Raw genomic sequence first — 23154 nt, forward strand, 5'->3', positions numbered from 1 at the left:
GGGCCCTACATCATCATCCTTTCTTTGTCTTTCCATTCCAAATTGTGCATTTAGATCTCCCATCAATAGCATTTCCTCATTTTCTATCTCTCTCTCCACTTCCTCTAAGAAGTCCTCTAGATTGTCATCTATGCGACCAGTTTGTGGGGCATACAACTGAAATAGATCTTTCACGCCATTTTCAAGGTGGAGTCTCATCATCATCATCATCATCATCATCATCATCATAATCATCATCATCATCATCATCATATCGCTGACGTATTTTGTATATTCCACATATTCTTGGATTTCTTTTCTAAGTATGATGGCCACTCCATTTTTTGCTTCAGGTCCTCTGCTGTAATACAGCCTGTATCCTTCTCTCAGAGGAATCTCCTCTGTACCCCTCTTCTTGGTCTCGCACAGTCCAAGTATGGCTATATCTTTTTTCTGTCATGAAGTCAACCAGTTCTTCTGTCTTTCCTGTCAGTGTCAGTACATTTACTGTTGCAATCTTGATGTAGTTTGGTGCTGGTTGCCCATTTATCTCAGTTCCCCCCAGCACCTGAAGAGCTGCACGTCGCTTTTAGGATGCCCTAACCTTTTCTGAGGCACCCTATCTGCTTTGTCCATATAGGCTATTGTTACGATGGGCTCGCCACACCCAAAGGCATTTTATACCTACTGCTAGGTTCAAAATTAAGCCGGCCCTAACATGGAGACAGACGCCTTTTATAGCCGCTCCTCTGGAGTACAGACGCTACGGGTTTGCCGCTTCCGCCATCTCCACCGTACCGAAGTCCACCTTCTCCGCCGTTTTCATTTCATATACCGATTTTCATTAAATTCTTTTTACCCATTTCCTCATGACTCGGCGTTGATATGGACTTAGAAATGAAAATAGAAATTCATTAATATCTCTGTTATCATAGCCGATACCGTAAAAATGTATAAGACATAAATGATCAAAATTTTAATTCTACATAACTTTAGTTATGTAGCATTTATCGATAGGACCACTAATAACATAAATATTTGAGAATTAAATTTTAGGCCTTCCCCTAAACTACCATTTCACTCAGCGTGAATAAAATGATTTATAGACTAGATTTTAGTGGCTCGTTCCCTGACTTTACATACCAATTTTCATTAAATTTTCTTCAGCCATTTTCTCGTGATGCGTTCACCTACCTACATAAATGCAGATAGACAGAAATTATGGAAAAGTAAAAAGTACATTTCCTTGTTACTGTGGACATGACCGTTACAGAAATACCATTCTTTTAAAATTCTGAGCAATGTGCAGACAAAACTCTTATTTTATATATATATAGATATTACAAACTTTTTGAAATAAATATGTCTTACGGCTAGGGGTCATCTGAAAATTTGTGTAATGTGCGACGTAAAGCCAATGACGTTGTTGTTTGAGTCATCGGTCCATAGACTGGTTTGATGCAATTCTCCATGCCAGCCTACCCTGTGCTAACCTTTTCATTTGTATGCGACTACTGCATCCTACATCTGCTCTAATCTGCTTGTCATATTCATACCTTGGTCTACCCCGGGTATGATGCGCATTGGTATCACCCAAATATCACTGTAAAATTTGTCACAAATGGAACATAATAATTGCTTTTACACATATCAAGTGAAAAATCCCTGGCAAATTAAAAAATACCGCCGTTATTTGAGAAATATGAAAACATACTTAAGGCTTGTAGACAGGACTGGTTTATGACGTACTGCGCTGCTGGTGCCGTCTTTTGTTACTTTCTTCAGGTCCAGGGCTAGCACCGTGGAATGGGAATGCTATGTCTATAGATTCTCATTATCTTTGCCCATATGACTAGAGCGGCCAGTTCAAACAGCAAAATGGAGGTCAACAGAAAAATAGCATGATCCCTGGACCAATAAATATTTTTATTTCTGTTCGAACGAAAGTAGCTCGATCCCTGGACCAATAAATCACTAGTCGACTGAATTTTTCTTATGTACATTGGCCATACCATTTTGTCACCTATTAAATATTGCATATCGCGATACAATTCATGAAGTGATGATGGTTGACAAGTGAAGCAATGAAACAAAAGCAAAGAACTTAAGTGAACACAGATATCACACACGAAATCGTTGAAAGTGTAAGACAAAAGACATACGTGTGTCACTGTGAGCGCAACACCAAATGTACTTGTAAAGTGGTAAAGTACGTATACATAATATTCTCCAAAAATCAAATATTTCTTAATTTGCCAGGGATTTTTCACTTGATATGTGTAAAAGCAATTATTATGTTCCATTTGTGACAAATTTTATAGTGAAATTTTGGTGATACCAATGCGCACTATACCCGTCTACCCGTACTTTTCTTACCACCTACACTTCCCTCTAAAACCAACTGAACAAGTCCTGGGTGTCTTAAGATGTCCTATCATTCTATCTCTTCTTCTCGTGATTTAGCAAAATCGATCTCCTCTCCCCAATGCGATTCAGTATCTCTTCATTTGTGATTCGATCTATCCATCTTATCTTTTGCATTCTTCTGTAACACCACATTTCAAAAGCTTCTATTCTTTTTCTTTCTCAGTTAGTTATTGTCCATTTTTCACTTTCATACAATGTCACGCTCCAGACGAAACTCTTCAAGATCATCTTTCTAATTCCTATATCAGTGTTCGAAGTGAGCAAATAGCTTTTCTTGGGAAAGTTCTTCCTTGCTTGTGCTACTTCTGCCACTGTTAGTTATTTTATAATAAATGGGAGGTCAGGAAAAAGAAGATGATCTTTGTAACGGGATATATATGGTGCATAGGAATGATAAAATATTACTGTGACATTCACAGCTTAGAATTTTCCTGCCAGGCAGGGTGCTGCAATAAAATGTGAATTTATATCCTGACTAAATATCAGTAATAATACTATTACTCAACATCCCATTAATTGAAGGGGTGAATCCATAGGCCCAAATCCAAAATGTCAAGTTTTCAAGAAAGTAAAAGAAAAAAATAAGGTGAATATATAATTCTTCAGTAGCATTTAACTGCAATTGCCAGTGTTATTGGAGATAAATATATGTACCTACTGCTCCTAGGAAAAAAAGAAAGAACACATTTTAGATCCGGTAAGAGCAAGTAAACTAGGGCAGACTTATGTGGTTATTGCACCAAAGCAAATAAATAATTGTCTATTGGCACAAAATGGTGCTGTAATGAAGCGTTAAGTACAGAGGTTTTAAAAGAAACAGTCTCAGAGCCATTAAATTACTCTTCTGGTGTGTAACTGATTAGATTACAGCACTGACATGAGTTCAGTAAAGAACAATATTACTCATTGTCAGTGATTTCTGGTGGTTATTAGTTCACACTTCTGGAATGAACTTGTTGAAGAACTAAATGTCACACATGGAGGTATGTAGGGTGTGGTTTCATCACATCATTGTCCTCTTTTCTCTTTACACATCGGTGGTCTGTCATAGAAACTCAGTCAGTATTGTTATTGTTGTTACACCATTTTTGCGAAGCATAATAATAATAACAATAATAAAATATTCACAGCCTGTTTCCAGTCATGCGACTGGGTCAAAAATGAAATGAAGTCCCCATCTAGTGACGAGGATAGGAAATGTGCCGGCTGCTGAAGCCTGTCGCACTCCTCTGGGACAATGATTAATGACTGATAAATGAAATGGAATGATATTGGAGAGTGTTTGCTGGAATGAAAGATGACAGGGAAAACTGGAGTACCCGGAGAAAACCCTGTCCCGTCTCCACTTTGTCCTGCACAAATCTCACATGGAGTGACTAGGATTTGAACCACAGAACCCAGCGGTGAGAGTCCGGGGTGCTGCTGCTTGAGCCGCGGATGCTCCCTGCAAACCATAACCTTCGTAAAATTCGTGCCACTTGTATGTTCATAAGAAGTTACTTTCAAGGGATATTCTGAGCTATACTTAAAAAAGGTAATACTTTAAAATCATGAACTTTATTTCCTTTACTGTTACATTGTTCCTGAAGAACATTCAGTTAAAATGTTGAGAAACTTGACCTGACTAACTTCAATAACTTTGAACTACCTTGATAAATTTTTCGGTTGCGTATCCCATTGAGATGGCAAGTAAATGTGATCATATTTGTTTTCCCTTCTCAAACACTCCAAACATTGCTGTATTCAACTCTTAGATGTGCTGTTTCGTCTCTTAATAGCAGTGAGCTATTTCGGACGAAGAATATAATATTCACAGCCTGTTTCCAGTCATGCCACAGGGTCAAAAATGGAATGAAGCCCCCATCTAGCAGCGAGGATAGAAACTGTGCCAGCTGCTGAACCTTGTCGTACTCTTCTAGAGCACCATGAATTTGTACCTCTGGAGGCACTTTGGAAGTTACTTAATTTAACCTAAAATAATCTTCCTTAACAATGACAAAAACACTTCTCTTAATAATAATAATAATAATATTAATAATTCAATTAATAATAATAAACTCATTTCGGACCTTAAAAAGAAAATCAATGACAATAATCTCATCTTCACCAAATCTGATAAAGGCAACACTACTGTCATAATGGGAAAAACTGACTACTTAGACAAAACCAATTTTTTTTCAATGACTCTTCTTTTTCTATAGTAAAAAAAGGCCCAACCATAAAAATCCAACGCCTACTCAAACAAACTTTAAAAAACACTTCCTTTCTCCTCACAGATCAAGAAAAAACTAAATTAATAAACATGAACCCAGGCCTACCCACTGCCAAAGCCCTCCCAAAAATTCACAAAACTAACATTCCCATCCATCCAATAATCAATTACAGACCCAGTCCCCTATACAATACTTCTAAATTCATCCAAACATTTTTACTAAAAAGCTATTGATTTTTATCCAACAAATCTATCAAAAACACTTCTGATCTAATCAACAAATTAAAGAACTTTTATATCCAACCAAATTTTTCTCTCCATTCTTTTGACATTGTAAACATGTACCCTAGTATTCCAATTTCAAAATTATTCCCCATAATAAACAACAACCTAAACAAATTCAGTAACCTAAGTAAACTTGAAATTCAAGACTTCATGTCTATTTTAACCCTGACAGTAACACGTCTATAAATATCGCTTTAGTTACACCACACGTTTCGAAGACTTGTCACTCAAAGCCTATTATTTAGAGTTACATTAAAGTTACCAGATGGAATGAACAAGGAGTAGAGGTGGTGGAAGGGATAACTCTCCCTTCCTTAAGAGGAATAGATGGCATTCATTCGCACAACACGTCAGAAAAACGTATGGTGTTACTGTCAGGGTTAAAATTGGTTCTCAATAATAATTATTTTACCTTTGATAACACCATTTATCAACAAGATGGCTTGGGTATAGGCTCACCAGCTTCAGGCATTCTTGCTGAAATTTACCTATTTACCTTGACTTCTTAGAAAACACAAAAATCAATAATAATAATAATAATAATAATAATAATAATAATAATAATAATAATAATAATAATAATAATAATAATTTCTCCAACATCCTCTTTTGGGCCCGATATGTCGACGACACTTTGGTAATTTTAAATGAAGAATCAACCAACGCAGCCTCTACACTTATTCATCTCAACAACTTAGACTCTAACATTAAATTCACCCTCGAATCAGAACACAACCAAACTCTTAACTTTCTAGACTTAACTATCACTAGACATCCTTCTTCTTTATCTTACAAAATATTCAGAAAACCAACCCAAACAGCAACCACAATACGACAAGATTCTTCGCACCCTCAAGCACATAAACGAGCTACTTATAACAGCTTAATTTTTTGTGCCTTCAACACCCCTATGTCTAAAAAAGATTTAAATAATGAATTGAACACCATCCGTAACATCGCTAAATTCAATGGCTTTAACAACTCCTTCATAAACCGCATCATCAACAAATTCAAACACCGTCCTAAAACCACTTTATCTAAAGACATAACAAAACCAACTGCATTTTCACTTTCACTCAAGATGCTTATAAAATAACTAATATTTTTAAAAAACACAACATGAAAATTTCTTTTCGAACTAACAGTAGAAATTTGGATATTTTACACAACTCTAAATCACTAAATAAATCTAATGCTTTTTCTAAATCGGGAGTGTACAGATTCAAATGTAACAACTGCAACTCCTCCTACATCGGACAAACTGGCTGGAACTTCAATATCAGATACTCCGAACATATCAACGCCATTAAATACAATAGATTCTCCGCCATAGGACAACACATACAAGACTCCAACCATAGTTTCACCAATATTGAAAAAGACATAAAAATACTTAAAATCATAAACAAAGGCCCCCTCTTGAACACTACTGAAAATTGCTTTATTCACCTTGATCAATACTTCAACCCTAATTTCAATTTAAATGACATTTCTGAAAAACCCAATATCCTTTTCGACTTCCTAATTCTTCTTCTCAAAAATTCTAAATTTCAAAACCCCAATTCTATTTTCCATGCCTTACAAAGTTCCTAACCACATTTTCTACCTCCAATAACCCACCCTCCTAACCCACCCTAAACTACCCCTCCTTCATCTATCTCCCTATCTTATCCTTCCTCAACACCATTTAATTTCAATTTCTTTTATTCTTATCTTATTCCACTATTCCTCTTCCTCTATTAATTTATTCTATCTTTCCTTTAATAAAAAAATAAAATAAAAAATTCCACCTTTATTTTGGTTCTTCTCATTCATACTCAACTTTTGTCTTGCGCCGATTTTGACTACTTCAAACAAGACCTGAATTTTTTACGTTTTAAAAAATTGCGCACTGTGCATATACGTTTTCATTTGTTTCCGGTATTGCGCTTTTTACTATATTTTTTTCTCTTCACAATTGTTTTTTCACGTCAACTATTCTAAGTATTCTATAAGAGCACAATTACTTGTTAAATTATATTGAAGTGTATTACATTGATCTATATACTTACTTTCCTGCGACCAAGGAAAATTACTGGATCTTCAAGCTTTTCTCCATTTTACTTTGGCGTTTGAAACCACAGTGCCTGATATTGAATGTGTCGCGCTGATCACCGGGAGCTGGCAAGTTGCTTCAATGGATCTACTCGTCTTCAACTCCTGCACAATTATGGATCTTCGTATGTGTTCGATTGTGATGTGACTTTGTGCCTGGCAGTGTTTAAAAACTGGCTCAGCTCATTTAACCGTTCTCCACTATTCATAAACATTGTGGGACTTCGCCTAGCGCTGTGTGTGCCATACTGCCGCTCAGAGAATTGCGCACTGTTTTCTTTTGAGTGATTTGTATTTCACTTCTTCTGAGTTTTACAGTGTCTACCCCTGTTCATTTTTATATCGCCTCTTCTACTGATCCGGAGTGTACTTAATCTTTTATTTCCTTTTCCTATGCATTGTTTTTCATGTTTTAATCGGCTGATGATGACCTGGACTAGGGTGGAAACCGGTACCATTTCTACTTATTATTAAATGGGAATGTAATTCACCACATTTCTTATTCTTTTGTATTGAATAGGTTGAATCTCTTTATCAATTATTTCAATTTTAACTGTAATATTGATGATGTCAAAAGAGTGTAAAGAATGGTAGGGTTGAAGTTCAAAGCTATCCAGCTTCTCAATTAATTCTATAGTGTTCTTAATGGTTTTACGAGAAGAAAATTTGTAGTGTTTCTGGAGAAATTTCTGAACAAATGAGATAGCTGATATAAGGGGCTAGGCCTATAATTAATTATAGAGTGAATGGGGACATCGGCCTTATGAATTTTTGGTAGTGCTTTTGCAGTCGGTAAACTCGGATTCATGTTAGTTAATCTAAATTTTTCTTGTTCGGTAAAAAGAAAAGAAGTTATTTAATGAATTTTCATTAAACTGAGGATCCATGTTTTTAAATTTTTCATACATGCTTTCCAATTCATTAGCCAGGAGTTGACTGTATGATCAGTTGAAAGTGTGCTATCTTTCAGCAAGGCAATGCTCCCGGTCATCTAGCAAGATTAACCCGATAAAAGATGCAACAGTCATATGAAATAGAATTGCTGCCTCATCTAGAGTACAGTCCAAACGATGCTCCATTTAATTAGGGTATGTTCCGTTCGAAGGCACAGTCTCTCTAGGTGAATAGTTCAGTGTTGAATGCATCAGTTTTTCACCTTCAAATCCTAGGATTGGTATTGCCAACAAATTCAGTGTGCTGACGGAGAGATGGAAGAAAGTCACAGGAAATTATGGTCTTTATTTTGAAGAATTGTTTTAATAAAAAACTAGCTGTAACATGAGTCATTGATGGGAAATCACATAGCATGTGCATGATGACATTTTTTCCACTCCTCACATTGTTCCACAGATTCTGAGGCACAAGTGTGCATGCCTCTCCCTGTCAGCGGCTTATTGTGGCGTACTCGCTTCCTTGCATTCTGGGGCCGTTTTGCAGTTTCATATTTCTTTTCATTTTTTCTGATCTTGATTTGATCTCTTTCTTCCTGTATAAAAGAAAGCCAAGTATTAGGTTAATATTCAAAATGTACTGTACCAACAGGTGTACAAAGCCTCTAAGACATTGCCAAAATGATCTTCATAGCAACTCTCTTTAGAGTCTGTAGAACTAGTTATTGGCTCTTGAACTTAGACTTTCACAGGACTGCCACTGATATTTCTGTCATTTTTCACAGTATCGGGAAAAAGATCTGTCTGTCTGTTAGGTCAGCAGCCCAGAGGCTGGTTGGATCCTCAAATAGCACCACCAAAGGCTATGCAGTTATAGGAAAACCACAAAAACCAATGGCAGTACCTAAATGAGGCGTACTAGGCAAGACGAGAAGTGAGGTATTTTGCCATTGCTTTCCTCACTGGGCCAGGCAGTGCTATTGTACCACAACTGACCCTATGAGCAACACCTTTCATAACACTCAGACGCACTGTTTGTGCTTGGAATGCCATTACTCAGCATGACCCACACCCCAGCAGCTTCCATATTGTCACAGCTGTGGGTGAGACTGGCACTTCAGTGGAAGCTACACTTTGCTCTGGCCTGTGCCAAGAGATGGATGCAAAAGTACTGCATCCATCAAGAAATGACAGCAGGCCTGATAGAACAAAAATTCTCCGTGAGCTATTTTCGTGTAAAACCAACCGCAAGAGAGATACATAGAGTTTTATTCTTTAGGCCCCTGTGAAGCATCCCGTCCTGGTGAACGTTTTGTACAGCATATAGCTAAGATACTACTTGACCTCATTTGAAACAGTAATACCAAGTTTCATTAAAATCCAACCATCCATTTTACCCTGATGCTGTAACAGATACAAACAAATATTAAACTGAACTCTACATAGGTCATTACAATGACATCAGTATTCCTGTCAGAACTGACTGGAATGTCACAGCCAAAAGCAATGCTATCATATGCTTGATCAAATGAAAACCTGCACATTTTCTCACTTTTAACGAACAGTATTATGCTGACATTATAACAGCGTCAAGTTCCAGAGCTGTATTGACCAGGTCGCAGACAGCCGCGAACACTCCTGTGCTGTACTTCGTTAAGCATGTACACTGCTCATTCCAATCAGCATTTCAGATAATGTATTGAATAGCTGGACTACTATGATGAATCATTGTGTTATGTACCTGTAATGATCAGAGTATTTTTGAACCAGAGGAATGACATCCTAAGAAAAAATGTTATCTAATTCCCCAGCTACTCCTGCCAATATTCAGGCAGGCTGTTTTACTCGGGACACAGCAGTAATCCCATCTATCAGACATGTGGCTGCAGAAGAGAGAAAACACATCATAATAATGTTCAATCTAATGTTATTGTTGATCAATTTTATGAGCTTTCAATATTGTATGCCTTCACATGTAGTAGTTTTGTAATTTTCTTCCAACTCTGTGATATTAGGGCATCTAATGTCGATGGAGTCCTCCTTTCTTTTATGACTAGGCCTCTTGTCTTATTCTTCTTATTCTTCAAGCAATTTTTCTGTTACGATTTTTCTCATTTTTATAATCATTTTCACACTTTTCCTCATCTATATGGACTAATAACCTTGCAGTTTGACAATCATGACCAAAACCATCGCCAGTAAACACTCATCATCATCATCATCATCATCATCGGTTTGCCCTTCCAGCAAGCCGGGTAGGGTGTTTGAAAACGAGCGTCTTCCAAAGTTGCCTATTCAAAAACATTTCGTTGTCCAAGACAGATTCCCAATTACATCCTCTTCTCTCCACGTCTTCCCTCAGTTGGTCCATCCATCTTCTTCTTGGTCTTCCAGGTGGTCTTCTACCTGTTATTCTCTTTTCCAAATAAGCACATGGTAACCTTGTGCTATTCATTCGTTTAACATGCCCAAACCATTTAAGTCTAGATGACCTAAGTCTTTCCTCCATCGATTCATTTAGACCTAGGTTAGATCAGATCTCATCATTTTTCACATGATCAAGTCGGGTCTTTTGGAGGGCAGTTCTAAGAAATTTCATTTCGCAGGCTTGAATCCTACTACAATCCTTTGATGCAAGTGTGCAGGTTTCCAGAGAATATGTAAGGATGGGAATGAAGTATCACTTGTACAGGGTCATTTTTGTTCTTTGTGGGACCTTCTCGTCCCATAGTAGGTGTCTAACGATGTTAGCAATGCTTGGTATTGATATGGACTATGCAACAAAAGTCTAAATTCACTAATTCTGTTAACATAATCTGCACGGTAAAGCTGCATAAGACATAAATGATTGGAAATTGTATTCTCTATATTTGCTGTGTAGTATTTTTCGATAGGACCAATGACATAGGTATTTAAAAATTAAATTTTAGGTGCCTCCCCCTAAATTACCATTTCTTCCAGCATGAATAAAGTTATTTATAGCCCAGATTGTAGTGCTTTATTCCCTGACTTTGCATACCGATTTTCATTGTATTTTGTTCACCCATTTTCTTGTGGCTCAGTTTTGATATGGACTTAACAACAAAAATTAAAATTAATTAATACCTCTGTTATCATAGCTGGCATGGTGAAAATGTATAAAACATCAGTGATCAGAAATTTAATTCTCTACAACTTCAGTAATGTAGTATTTATCAATAGGACTCCTAATAACAGATTTTTGAAAATATTTAGGCCTTTCCCCTAAACTACAATTTCTGTCAGCGTGAATAAAATTATTTATAGCCTAGATTGTAGTGCCTTATTCCCCGACTTTACATACTGATTTTCATTAAATTTTCTGGCCATTTTCTCGTGATGTGCATACATACAGACAGAGATGACGGAAAATTAAAAAGAGCATTATCTTGTTACTGTGGACATGGTCGATACAGAAATACCATTCTGTTTGAATTCTGAGCAATTTACAGGCAAAACTCTTTATTTTACATGTATAGATTAAGTTCTCAGAAGGGAACCATAATTTAATTTCATCGATTGAATATATGATAACAATGAAATTGAAAGTATTTGACCTCTAGGCTTTTTCAGTAATTAAATTAAGAGTGTTTTGCCCCAGCTCCACTCCAAGTTGCTGGTGGCTAGTACACTGTTGGCCTGCAACCACACTGGGATGAAATGCTGGTAATTTCTTGATTGAAGAAGCCTAAAGAGCTCGTTAATGTTATTTTGTTGTTGTTGTTGTTGTTGTTGTTTAACTAAAATTATAATTGTGTAAGTCTAAGTCAACATAAGTGTATTTTGTACATTTATACCCAATTTAATATTGATATATTTTAATTAACAGTAAATTATGTTATATCTTTCATTCCAGGAGTTCGAATCCGATGGGTAGTATGGGCAGTTTTAGCATGCCTCAGAGTCGAGGGTATGGTGGGTCCCAGGGAACACTTAACAACTTTCATTCGGTGTTTGGAGCGGGTGGTGACAACAGTACGCCACCACTTCTTGACTTGTCGGAGTTCCCGTCACTCACGAATAGAGGGCAGGGTGACTCAATGCCACAGCCAAGTCCCATGCCAGGCAAACAACCTTACGGTAAGTCGCATTATACATTGAACATCCTTTGGGTTTCAGAGGAGACATTTCTGTGAAGTTCGTTTCAATTACAACATTGAAAATAAATGGTAGAATTTTAACATTTTCATGATGATCCGTATTGATGAGTAGTTACAATATCAAGTTAAGCAAATGGCTGTAAGATTACCTCTAGTAGATTGAAACTAGTACCAAGATGTTGTAATGTCTAAATAACTTCCAACTTTAATAAATGTACTGTATATTGAATAGGTGGACCTTTGCTTAATTTTGTATTGTGTGTTATATCTTATGATAAAGCAGCAGCAGTGTAATTCCACTTCATGCATTTGAAGTTCATTGGAATAGTCTTCTCACTGCTAACAGAAATTGGGTCTCGGTACAGGAACTAATGGTTTGGGGGCAATCAGAAGATAAGTAAATAGAAACCATTGTTTTGTTATGGACAAAAGTAACGCTTCTTGCACATCTACAAGGACTGTTGTAAAATTTGGAACACTGTTGGCACAGAAATACCATGTTGTATGGATAATTTTTACACAGTCTAATTACACTTCCGTTGAGCACTTTTCATTAACAGTTGCTGTGCATCTGTGCTTGAAGTCCTCAGTAGTTTGATATGGCAAAGATTTATTACCAAATGCTTCTCGTAACTACACGTGACACTGATGTGAATCTCTGTCATGGAAAGCTGCGATTTCCACGTAGTGCTGTTCTTACAGTACATCCCTCTAGGACCATGGCCAGTAGCATACTAATTTTTTTGTAACCGAGCTCAATAGCTGCAGTCGCTTAAGTGCGGCCAGTATCCAGTAATCGGGAGATAGTAGGTTTGAACCCCACTGTCAGCGGCTCTGAAGATGGTTTACCGTGGTTTCCCATTTTCACACCAGGCAAATGCTGGGGCTGTACCTTAATTAAGGCCATGGCCGCTTCCTTCCCATTCATAGGTCTTACCTATCCCATCGTCGCCATAAGACCTATCTGTGTCGGTGCGACGTAAAGCAAAAAAAAAAACTTTTTTGTACGTTGTAACTTGCAACCAATGCTCACAAACACCATCAGTTGGTGGCTTTCAGCAGAGTGTGACACAGGTTTTCAAACATATATACTGGATTTACCATGCTCCCACATTTTCAGAAGATAACACATTTGCCATGACTTGTGGAACAACCTACATATAATTTAATTGAAGTATACTGTGAAAGAAACCACATGTTCAGGAGTTTCAAAAGTTAATATGTGATATGTGCTTAATATGAAATTCTCTTACTACTGATATGGTATTAGGGGTACTGGAATATTACATTGAAGGTCAACAATGGAATTTAATATTGGTTTTTCTGAAATACATGAGGACGATAGATCCAAATCATGTTTCGTCTTTAGAAAAAAAAGTTTCCAAGATGCAGAGGAGGAGAGAAGAAGAATCTCTTAATTCAACCATTTATTTTAGTGCTGGTTTTATGCGATAAAACACACCCATCATAGTGCATACAAAAGAAATTATCCAATCTTAACTATTATACATTGTGTGCATGGGAAGCAACTTAATATAGAAATATTGTCTGTGGAATTACTTGATTTTTGTTCATATGTTATTAACTTAGTAAATTTCATATAAAAGATTCCGTACAGATTTCATATAAAAGGTTCCGCACAGCCTTAGGCCTTTCTCACATGGAGGACATGTGATTATTTAAATCACTTGCCTGTGGTATCACTGTGGGAAAGGTGTTGAAGTTTGTTTTTGTAGTTTTCTGTATCATTTCCTTGGCTTTTTTAAATTTTTTATTTTTTCATAACTCAGAATGTGTCAGCACACCAGCTTGTGTGTGCATTTCTCAGCAGCTTCTCAGTAGTTCCTCATTCATTGGTTAATTTGTTCATTTAGTTATTCAGTCTCTCAGTCTTCCCCTACCAAGTCTTAATTGACCAATCTATGAACCACAATTTTTTCATCCTCTTTTTTCTCTTTCTTTCTTTCTTCCAATATGATATGATAACATGCAGTAGTAGTTCGTACCCCCTGTAGAGTTGCTGTAGAAACCACTTACAATTGTCATATGTCCTCTGCCATCTATTGAAATTGCTAATATTTTTTAATAGTTTCACAAAATATTTTCCTTGTTTGAAGTACATTGAAATATATGTGATGCTTCCATTGATCAATCATGGGTGAAAAAATATAGAAAAATGACATGAAACGATACCTGAAGTAGTGTAGAGGAGAGGTCCTTCTTTTAAGTTTGTCAGGGACTGACCAATACACCCCTAGAAGTATTTTTACTTCTATTGCTATTGGCTGGCTTGGACCAGCTGTGATGAAGACAAGTTTGCTATTGTCTTCGATAGAGCTCGCATCATGTCTGGCCTCAGTACTGCCATGTTCTGTAAAAAATAAGGAAATTGCTCGGTATTTGTCGTGGTGTGCACGACTTTTTGTCACGTAATATATTTTTTTTTCACATTTTAGCTGGGCTCCAAGGATGCTAGGGGCCTGTTAGCTGATTTGCACCTCCAGACATAATGTGGTCTTGTCCAGATCATGACCTAGCCTATCCAGACCAATATAGTGCAGTAGAAATAGGTGAAAAAACATCTTGCGATGGAACTAATTGCAACAAAAATTATTCTTGTTGTAAATGGTAGGTAACACGCTTCTAATCAACATACTAAAAATATATATCGGTACTGTGGCAGTCATTTTGGAAAAAAACATTAAAAAGTAAAGAAAATAATGTGTGGCATCAAATTACAGGAAATTTTGTGCTGAAAAAGAATATTATATTGGTTTTTAAAGTAAAATGTTTACAAAGATGAAGTAGCAGGAAAATTATGAAAAAAAGTATATCTTCATGATCCTGAGCAATCAGGAAATTTTGAAATGCACTGAAGGTGGTTGAACATATGCTGCCTTATTTTTGCGAGTTCAGGTCATAGTAATTATGCTTAATGCACAAGAATATACCTTCAAGAAATGCGGGAACTAAAATCTATGAACCCAGAACTCTACAAAATGCTGAATAAAGGCCATTTTACTGTATGAAGAAGGACAGGAAGTGGTCTGGTGTTTGGACCGATAATTATGTGAATTGAGCAGACGCTCATGAAATGCACTAAAAGTCGTTCTGGTATAACTCGTGGAGGAGAGATGACTAAAAGACAACGTGTAGTTTGGATATTAAGCCATTCTAAATGCGGTGAAGTAACATGTGCAATGAGCTTGTTGACCAGTGTTTCATGTATTAGTAGCGAACAACATACCGGTACTGATTTAACTGATGTAAGGATGGCCAGAGATTTTGAAGATATGAAAAAGATATTGCAATTTTTTATAGATCATAATCCATTTACTGCTTCTTCAAGTGATTGATGGAATGTTTTTAATTGAATTACAGATAGTGAAAACAGTTACTGCAGAAAATGCTTACATTATTGGAAGAAACATTCAAGATGAAACTTTATTGAAATCAGACCAAGCAGTAACCATGAAAGTATTGAGGAAAGGGATTGTTATTGCTGGTGAGACTCATCATGTAAATTTGCATCTTTTAACACAGTGGGTGCTTCGTTGTATTTCCTTGGATAATCACACTCAAGATGCAAGGGAGTTTTTCAATTATGAGTTATGAACTCTATCAACTTCATTATTTGACCATGGTATCCAGCAAATGAGAAAAACTGATCATCACTGACAAACTCATTAGAAAGCATGAATGTCATTGAAATACAGTGGTCTCGTTCTGAGCAAAATGCTTCCTATGTTCTTGATGGAGGTGCATTAATTCACCAGTTAACAGGGTTTTAGCAATGTCATAAGGCAACACGAATGTCAATAGAAGGTATGGGAAAGTGACAATGGTTTTTGATGGGTATGAAAAACCAAATATAAAAGACTAGCTGATGTACCCGTGCTTCGCTACGGGATTCTAAGAAAGGTTGTCTTTGTGGTTTTCCTAACTACAGTTAGTTAACTTAGGCCATTACAAAAACATCAGTAGGAATGTAGCAATTAAAATCTATGTTATCATATAAAATACTTGCTCAAATGAAAAACCTTGCATTATCTCACTTTTAACAAACAGTACTACGATGCCGATCTAACAGTCCAGAGTTCCAGTGTTGGAATGACCAGGCATGAACGCTCCTCTGCCATTGTTCCATTAAATATACACACTGCTCATTCTAATCACTGCCTCAGGGTAGGGATTGAATAGCTCGAATGCTATGATGAACCAGTTTGTTACGTACCAATAGTATCGGAAAATGTAAGAACCAGAGGAATGGCATGCTAAAGAAGAAAGTTATCTAACTCCCCAGCTACTTCCCGCCAATATTCAGGCAGGCTGTTATACTCGGTACGACCGGGCGAGTTGTCCGTGCGGTTAGGGGCGCGTAGCTGTGAGTTTGCATTCGGGAGGTAGTGGGTTCGAAAACCACTGTCGACAGCCCTGAAGATGGTTTTCCATGGTCTCCCATTTTCACACCAGGCAAATGCTGGGTCTGTATCGTAATTAATGCCAGGGCCGCTTCCTTTCCGCTTCTAGCCCTTTCCTATCCCATCGGCGCCATAATACCTATCTGTGTCGGTGCAACGTAAAGTAAATTTAAAAAAAATACTCGGTATACAGCAGTAATCCCATCTATCAGACATGACTGGCAACAGACGATACAAAGCACATCACAACAAACAATGGTCAATGTAAATGTTATTGTTGTTCAATGTTATGAGCTTTCTGTATTGTAGACCTTCACATTTAGTTTTCTTTCGCCTCTGTGATAATATTAGGGCGTCTTACAAAATTATTTATAGCGTAGACTGTAGTTCCTTATTCCTCGACTTTACATAACGATTTTCGTTAAATCCTGTTTACCCATTTTCTTGTGACTTGGTGCTGATATGAACTTGGCAACAAAAATCCAAATTCATGAATATCTCTGTTATCGTAGCTGGTACGGTAAAAATGTATAAGATATAAATGATCAGAAATTTAATACTATATAACTTCAGTAATGTAGTATTTGTCGATAGGACCACAATAACACAAATATTTGAGAATTAAATTTTAGGCCTTCCCCTAAACTACCATTTCTTTCAGCGTGAATAAGATTACTTATGGCTTAGATTCTAGCAACTTGTTTTCCAACTTTTAATACCGATTTTTCATTAAGATAAGGACGACTAATAACATAAATATTTGAGAATTAAATTTTAGGCTTTCCCCTAAACTACCATTTCCCTCAGCGTGAATAAGATTATTTATGGTCTAGATTGTAGCGACTAATTTCCTGACTTTACATACCGATTTTCATTAAATTCTCTTCAGCCGTTTTCTCGTAATGCGTGTACATACAGACAGACAGAAATTACAGAAAATTAAAAAGTGCATTTCCTTGCTACTATGGACACGACCGATACAGGCATACCATCCTTTTTAAATTCTGAGCAATGTACAGACAAAACTCTTATTTTATATATATATAGTTTAGTTTAGTTTAGTAATGTTTTATTTTACCTGGCAAGATTAAGGCCTTCAGGCCTTCTCTTCCATCTAACCAGGAACTGTAATATACATATATTGCATTGTATTACTTACAATAACTAGATCTAATACAAATTAAATTAATAATAATACAAGAATGGTGAGATTACATTAAGATGGAATGAATTAAGATTAAATTAATAAATTAAGATTAAATAAATCAGATATAAAAAGGGATAAATTCTTAAAACTAATATCCTACATGTAAAAGGCAGTACATAAAATTTGATTTTAAAGACAAATCGGATAAGAATTTTAGACTCTCTACCAGGACATCCATAACAATAGAATGGTTGTAAGTAGCAGCATCAAGTTTACAGATGATCCTCACTGGTGCATAAAATGTCTCCAAGGTGCTTCCTTGAAAGTGCGAATAGCGCTTAACCCCCTGATATTTTTGGGTAGGAGGTTTCACTCACGGCAGGCAATTACTGTGAATGATTTATCATAGATGACAGTTCTATGGGTAGGCAAAGCAAGGATGGAATTATTAGTGGATCTGGTGTTAAGACTGTGATAAGAGGATAAGTATTTGAAATATGAACTAAGGTAAAATGGTTGTGAAGAATGAAGGATTTTATGGAGATGGCATAGGGAATGCACAGTGCGACGGATTTCTAGTCGGGGCCAAGATAGATGGTTATATGAAGGAGTTACGTGGTCAAAGTTCCGTAGGTTACAGACGTATCTCACACAAGCATTTTGACCACGTTGTAATCTGCTCAATAACTTGCCTCGAGTGTCTCTATAAATCGCGTCACAATAGTCAAAATGAGGGAAAACCAGACTTTCTACAAGCATTTTTTTTTTAGTTTTTCAGGAAATAAGTATTTATACCCGCACAGCATGTGCAATGCAGAGAATATTTTCTGGGTGATGTTCGTGATATGCGTTTTCCATGACATGTCATCATCGAAAGTAATGCCTAGGACTTTTACTGATGACATGAATGGTATGTTAGTATGACACAACCTTATAGATGGAATCTCTGGTCGATTGACCTTCGTGAGTAGTTTTGGGTATCCAAGGATGATGGCTTGCGTTTTTGGTGGGTTTAACCTAAGCCCACATCTCAAAGACCAAGAAGAAAATGATGTTAGATCCTGATTGATTTTGTCTATGGCCGAAAGTATTAGATTTGGAGATGAATGGAGGCACATTTGTACATCATCAGCATAAATATGGTATTTGCAGTGCGTTAGGTTTTGGGAGACATCATTAATGTAAAAAGAAAAAAGAAGGGGTCCTAACACTGACCCTTGGGGCACACCACACTGCACAGACCGCCAAGTTGATTTGTTTATTCTATCTGTAACACACTGCCAACGGCCATGCAGGTAGGAATGCAACCAAAGGAGGGCGCTGTCCGAGAAATGGAGGGAATACAATTTCGAGAGCAAAATGTCAATGTCAACAGAGTCAGAAGCTTTGCTCAAATCTAGGAGTATTAAAACTGTCACTTCCTTGTTGTCCATAGCTTCTCGGATGTCTTCTGTGACCTTCAGTAGTGCCGTTGTAGTACTGTGTGCTTGACGAAAACCAGATTGTAGTGGGTCAAATAAATTGTAAGTCGTCATGCAGTCTTTATTTGTCTATGAGCGATGAACTCTAGCGCTTTGGATAAAGCAGAAAGTATGCAGATGGCTCTGTAGTCAGATGGTTCAGAAGGGGAAGCTACTTTTTTTAGAGGACGTATAATGCCCTCTTTCCATATTTTGGGAAATGTGCTGTCTACAAGGGAAGAGTTAAATATGTTAATTAGTGCAGGTAATATCACATCCAGAATAATTTTTATCATCTCTATTCCTATACTGTCATTTTCTTTTGCCGTTGATGTTATCCGATTTATAGCAAACCTGACTTGTGAGTGGGTTGCTGGACGGAAGTAGAAGTTTTCTCTATCTGTTCGCGTCTTTGCATAATTCCCGTCTAGAACCTGTTTCAGCGCTGCATTTAATGTGCAGTTAGACGAAAAATGATCGTTCAGTTTTTCCAAGGGTATATTTATTTCGTCATCATCTCGTCCTTTGGTAATTCCAAAGCTCTTTATGGATTTCCACAACACAGCTATTGAAACATTTGGTTGAATTAAACTGTGAGCGTGTCGTAGTTTCGCATTTCTAATCTGTTGGGTCGTAGAGTTTCTCAGTCTCTTATAGTTCAGTAGATTGTCAGGAGTGCAATGTTTCTTAACTCGTCTATAAGCAGCATCGCATTCAGCCATTAGTGCTCTAATCTTATCTGAGAGCCAGGGAGCTGGCTTCCGCGTAACTCGAGCCTTCTTTACAGGGGCGTGTCTATCGTACAGTTCAGTCATATGTTGATTGAAGAGAGTCACTTTGTCATTTATGTCTTTAAGTTTAAATATGTCATGCCATGGCACTGCAACTGCGTCTTGTAAAAGTTTAATCTCATCAATTCTTCGTAGATTTCTGTATGAAATTATTTTCGATTTGAACTTGGGACTTTTAATAGAATAGGCCATAAATATAGCATCATGTCGCGATATACCTGGGACATTAATTTGACCGTGATGAAAAACTAATTCAGGTTGGTTAGTGGCAGTGAGATCAATTAAGGTGTGTGATGTGTCTGTGTGATGTGTAGCGTTGAGAGGGAGAAACGTTAAATTGCAAGCTTTAAATGAAGTTAAAAGCTGGGTTATCTGAGGAGAGTTAGGTTCAAGAAGGTTTATGTTGAAGTCGCCCATTATAATTATATTTGAGTAATCAGTGACTATATCTTGTATTTGAGTCTCTGGATCGCATAAAAAACCCGCTTTCGGTGGCTTATATACTACACCCAGAAGACATTTTACTTCACTCACAGTTATTTCCAGGAACATGAACTCAGGTTTTCGCTCGTATGGACCTGGAGACCTACAGATTATTTTAGCTGCAGTCTTTCTATTGCGTGATGTGGTTTTAACCAAGATTCAGAGATTAATATTGCGTGGAAACTGGGAGGCATAAATAGGGCTTTTACTTCGTCCATTCGCGCCTCCGCAAGGAGGCTTTGAGCGTTTATATGGCAAATCTTTAAAGCATTACTGTACGGAGAAAGCTGGTGGTTAATGATGTCCCTCGTCGACTGGGAATGGCAAGAAAGCTCAGATGACAATAGGTGTTTGTTGCCTGCGCAGCTGGTTCCAGCGACATTGGGGAAGGGTGGAGTAAGTGAAAGGTTTTGAGGAATGTTTGCAAGGAAGAGGGGAGCCTGTTCGTTTGTCTCAAGTTCGTTATCAGGGGGACTGTAAATTACGTTGTTCTCCGTTATGTTGGAGATGATTATGACAATAATGGGAATGGAAATAACAATTTACAGCGATCAATACGATAATGGCAATGTGTCAATAATGTAAGTGGAAATAAACACGACAAAAATAAGGCACTGAACCCAGTCTACTGATACTAACACCAATCTACCACTATGGCTATGGCAAGCAAAAGTAAACTATATTACTAATTACGTTCTAATAGAGAGTTAAAGTGAATTATGATATACTACAAGGTTAACTCTAAAATTAAACTACAATAGAAAGTAACAAAATGTTGTGATCATTTCTCCCGCATATCACTTTAGTTCATTTAACTGTTCCATAGTGCACACTTTAAACTTATTTGATCCTATTTTTATATTGATTACTCCATCAATGCTCCATACCTGGCGTACACCGAACCTCGAAATTGCCTCCTTAAGGACTGCGAGTCTTGTTGCAGTCAGATCCTCTCTTATTATGACCGCCGTTCCCTTAAGGCCTCTTTTCTTGTGGAAGATTTCACTCCGCTTACGGTAGGAAACGAATTTCACTATCAGAGGTCGTGGCTTCGCACCCAGTCGTCTTCCAATGCGATGGCTCTGTCAATGTCCCGAAGGTCAAGGTCGACACCAAGATCTCTTGCGATGCTTATTGCGATGACATCGGGATCTTCTCCTTCCTTTTCCGGAATGCCGAAAATACAGATACTTTGCCGCCGCTGGTATTGCTCCAGTTCATCTTGCTTGTTTTTAAAGTCACTTTTGATTTTCACAAGTTCCCTGTCCTTAGCCTGAAGCTGATCTTGTAATGGTTTGACACTTTCCTTGTATTCCGCTCTTAGTTTCTGGAGCTGCAACATTAGGGGCTGTAACTGTTCGGCTACGGCCTGCTTAACGAGTTCTTGTATGCTGGCGCCATGCGGCGGGCTGGCTCGGGGAAGCTTCTTAGGAGCCATTATGACAACTTAGTAGTAGAACACTGATAGTTTACTGTAGTTAGCTGCACACGTTGAACTTCAGCACGAATGTAATAGCGTCTTTATCACTTCAAGCACGTTGAACTTCAGCACGAATGTAATTCTTTATCACTTCAAGAACTATATCACCTGCAATTTACAATTTTTGCGAGAGAAAGTTTGCGTGCAACTAGCAGCTAGCGGCCATCTTAACAAAATTAGATTTGATAGATATGGAGCATAGATTGCACATCAAGCAGTCGTCCAATGTAGTCATTGTTGAAAATTCGCTGTGATCATCAAGAAAAATAAATTTCTTCCTAACTCGACAAACAAACAACACTGGGAAGTTACTTTCAAGGAAGAAGTCATTTTGTCATTCATGCAGAAGGTGATGCTGACACACTAATCGTCAAAGAAGTTTTGAACATAGCCCATTGGGATTAAACATGATACTGATATTTTAATCCCAATGCTATACCTTCTTCTAAAAACCATTTAATGCAGTCTGCCACACAGTCAGATGAAGTTCGTGGCATTTAATCCATGCAACTATCTATTGGAGAGGAGGCTTGCAAACCTTTACTTTTTGTTCACGCATTAACAGGCTGTGACACAACCAGGCAGTAACTTTGTTTTACAATATCTCTAATTCTGTCAAAAATATTCCATAAAACACTTGAAGAAGCAGTAAATGGATTATAATCTATAAAAAATCACATTATCTTTTTCATATCTTTCACATCTCTGGCCATCCTTGCACCAGTTCTATCAGAATGTTGTTCACTACCAATATGTGAAACACAAAATTAAGTATTTATATAGAGGAAAATCTTTTCTGAATGGTAAGCTTTACGAAGCTCATTTGTCCTCACTGGCCCCATTAGAATGGGAATCGTTTAAAAAATTTATCATTAAGATTGATACTGTAGTAGCCAATAAATTACCTACCTTGGAAAAGACGACTCATACACACTGGCATGAAAGAAACCCTTTAGACCACCCTCTTTACATAATTTACATGTAAATGAATTCCCCTCGCCAAGTCTTGATTGATCAATCTATAAACCACAATTTTTTCATCCTCTTTTTTCTTTTTCTTTCTTTCTTCCAATATGATATGATAACATGCAGTAGTAGTTCGTACCCTCTGTAGAGTTGCTGTAGAAACAATCTCACAGATGTTCACTTAAATACTAGTGAACTCAATATCTTAGAAAAAGGTCCAAAATTCAATTGGCCAGTTACTAATAAACTTAAAGAATCCATAACTATGATAGAGGAAGCAGAACAAACTCTATCCCACACGATAAACAAGACAAAATTAGATTTGAGATTAATAAAAAATGATGAAATATTTAGATAGTAATAGTAGTAATAAGAGCCTCCGTGGCTCAGACGGCAGTGCA

At 37.2% G+C, this 23154-nt stretch overlaps 1 protein-coding gene across 1 annotated transcript in view; it reads left to right on the forward strand.

Annotated features, from left to right (window-relative positions):
* Rga (Regena) overlaps positions 1–23154 on the forward strand; it is a 167075-nt gene that overhangs the window by 11770 nt on the left and 132151 nt on the right. Inside the window, exon 3 of the mRNA XM_067142935.1 lies at positions 11762–11985. Coding sequence (XP_066999036.1) covers positions 11762–11985 — 224 coding nt within the window. The remainder of the gene's footprint in view (positions 1–11761; positions 11986–23154) is intronic.

The sequence above is a fragment of the Anabrus simplex genome, chromosome 3, assembly GCF_040414725.1.
Source record: "Anabrus simplex isolate iqAnaSimp1 chromosome 3, ASM4041472v1, whole genome shotgun sequence".
In the NCBI taxonomy this organism is placed as follows: domain Eukaryota; kingdom Metazoa; phylum Arthropoda; class Insecta; order Orthoptera; family Tettigoniidae; genus Anabrus; species Anabrus simplex.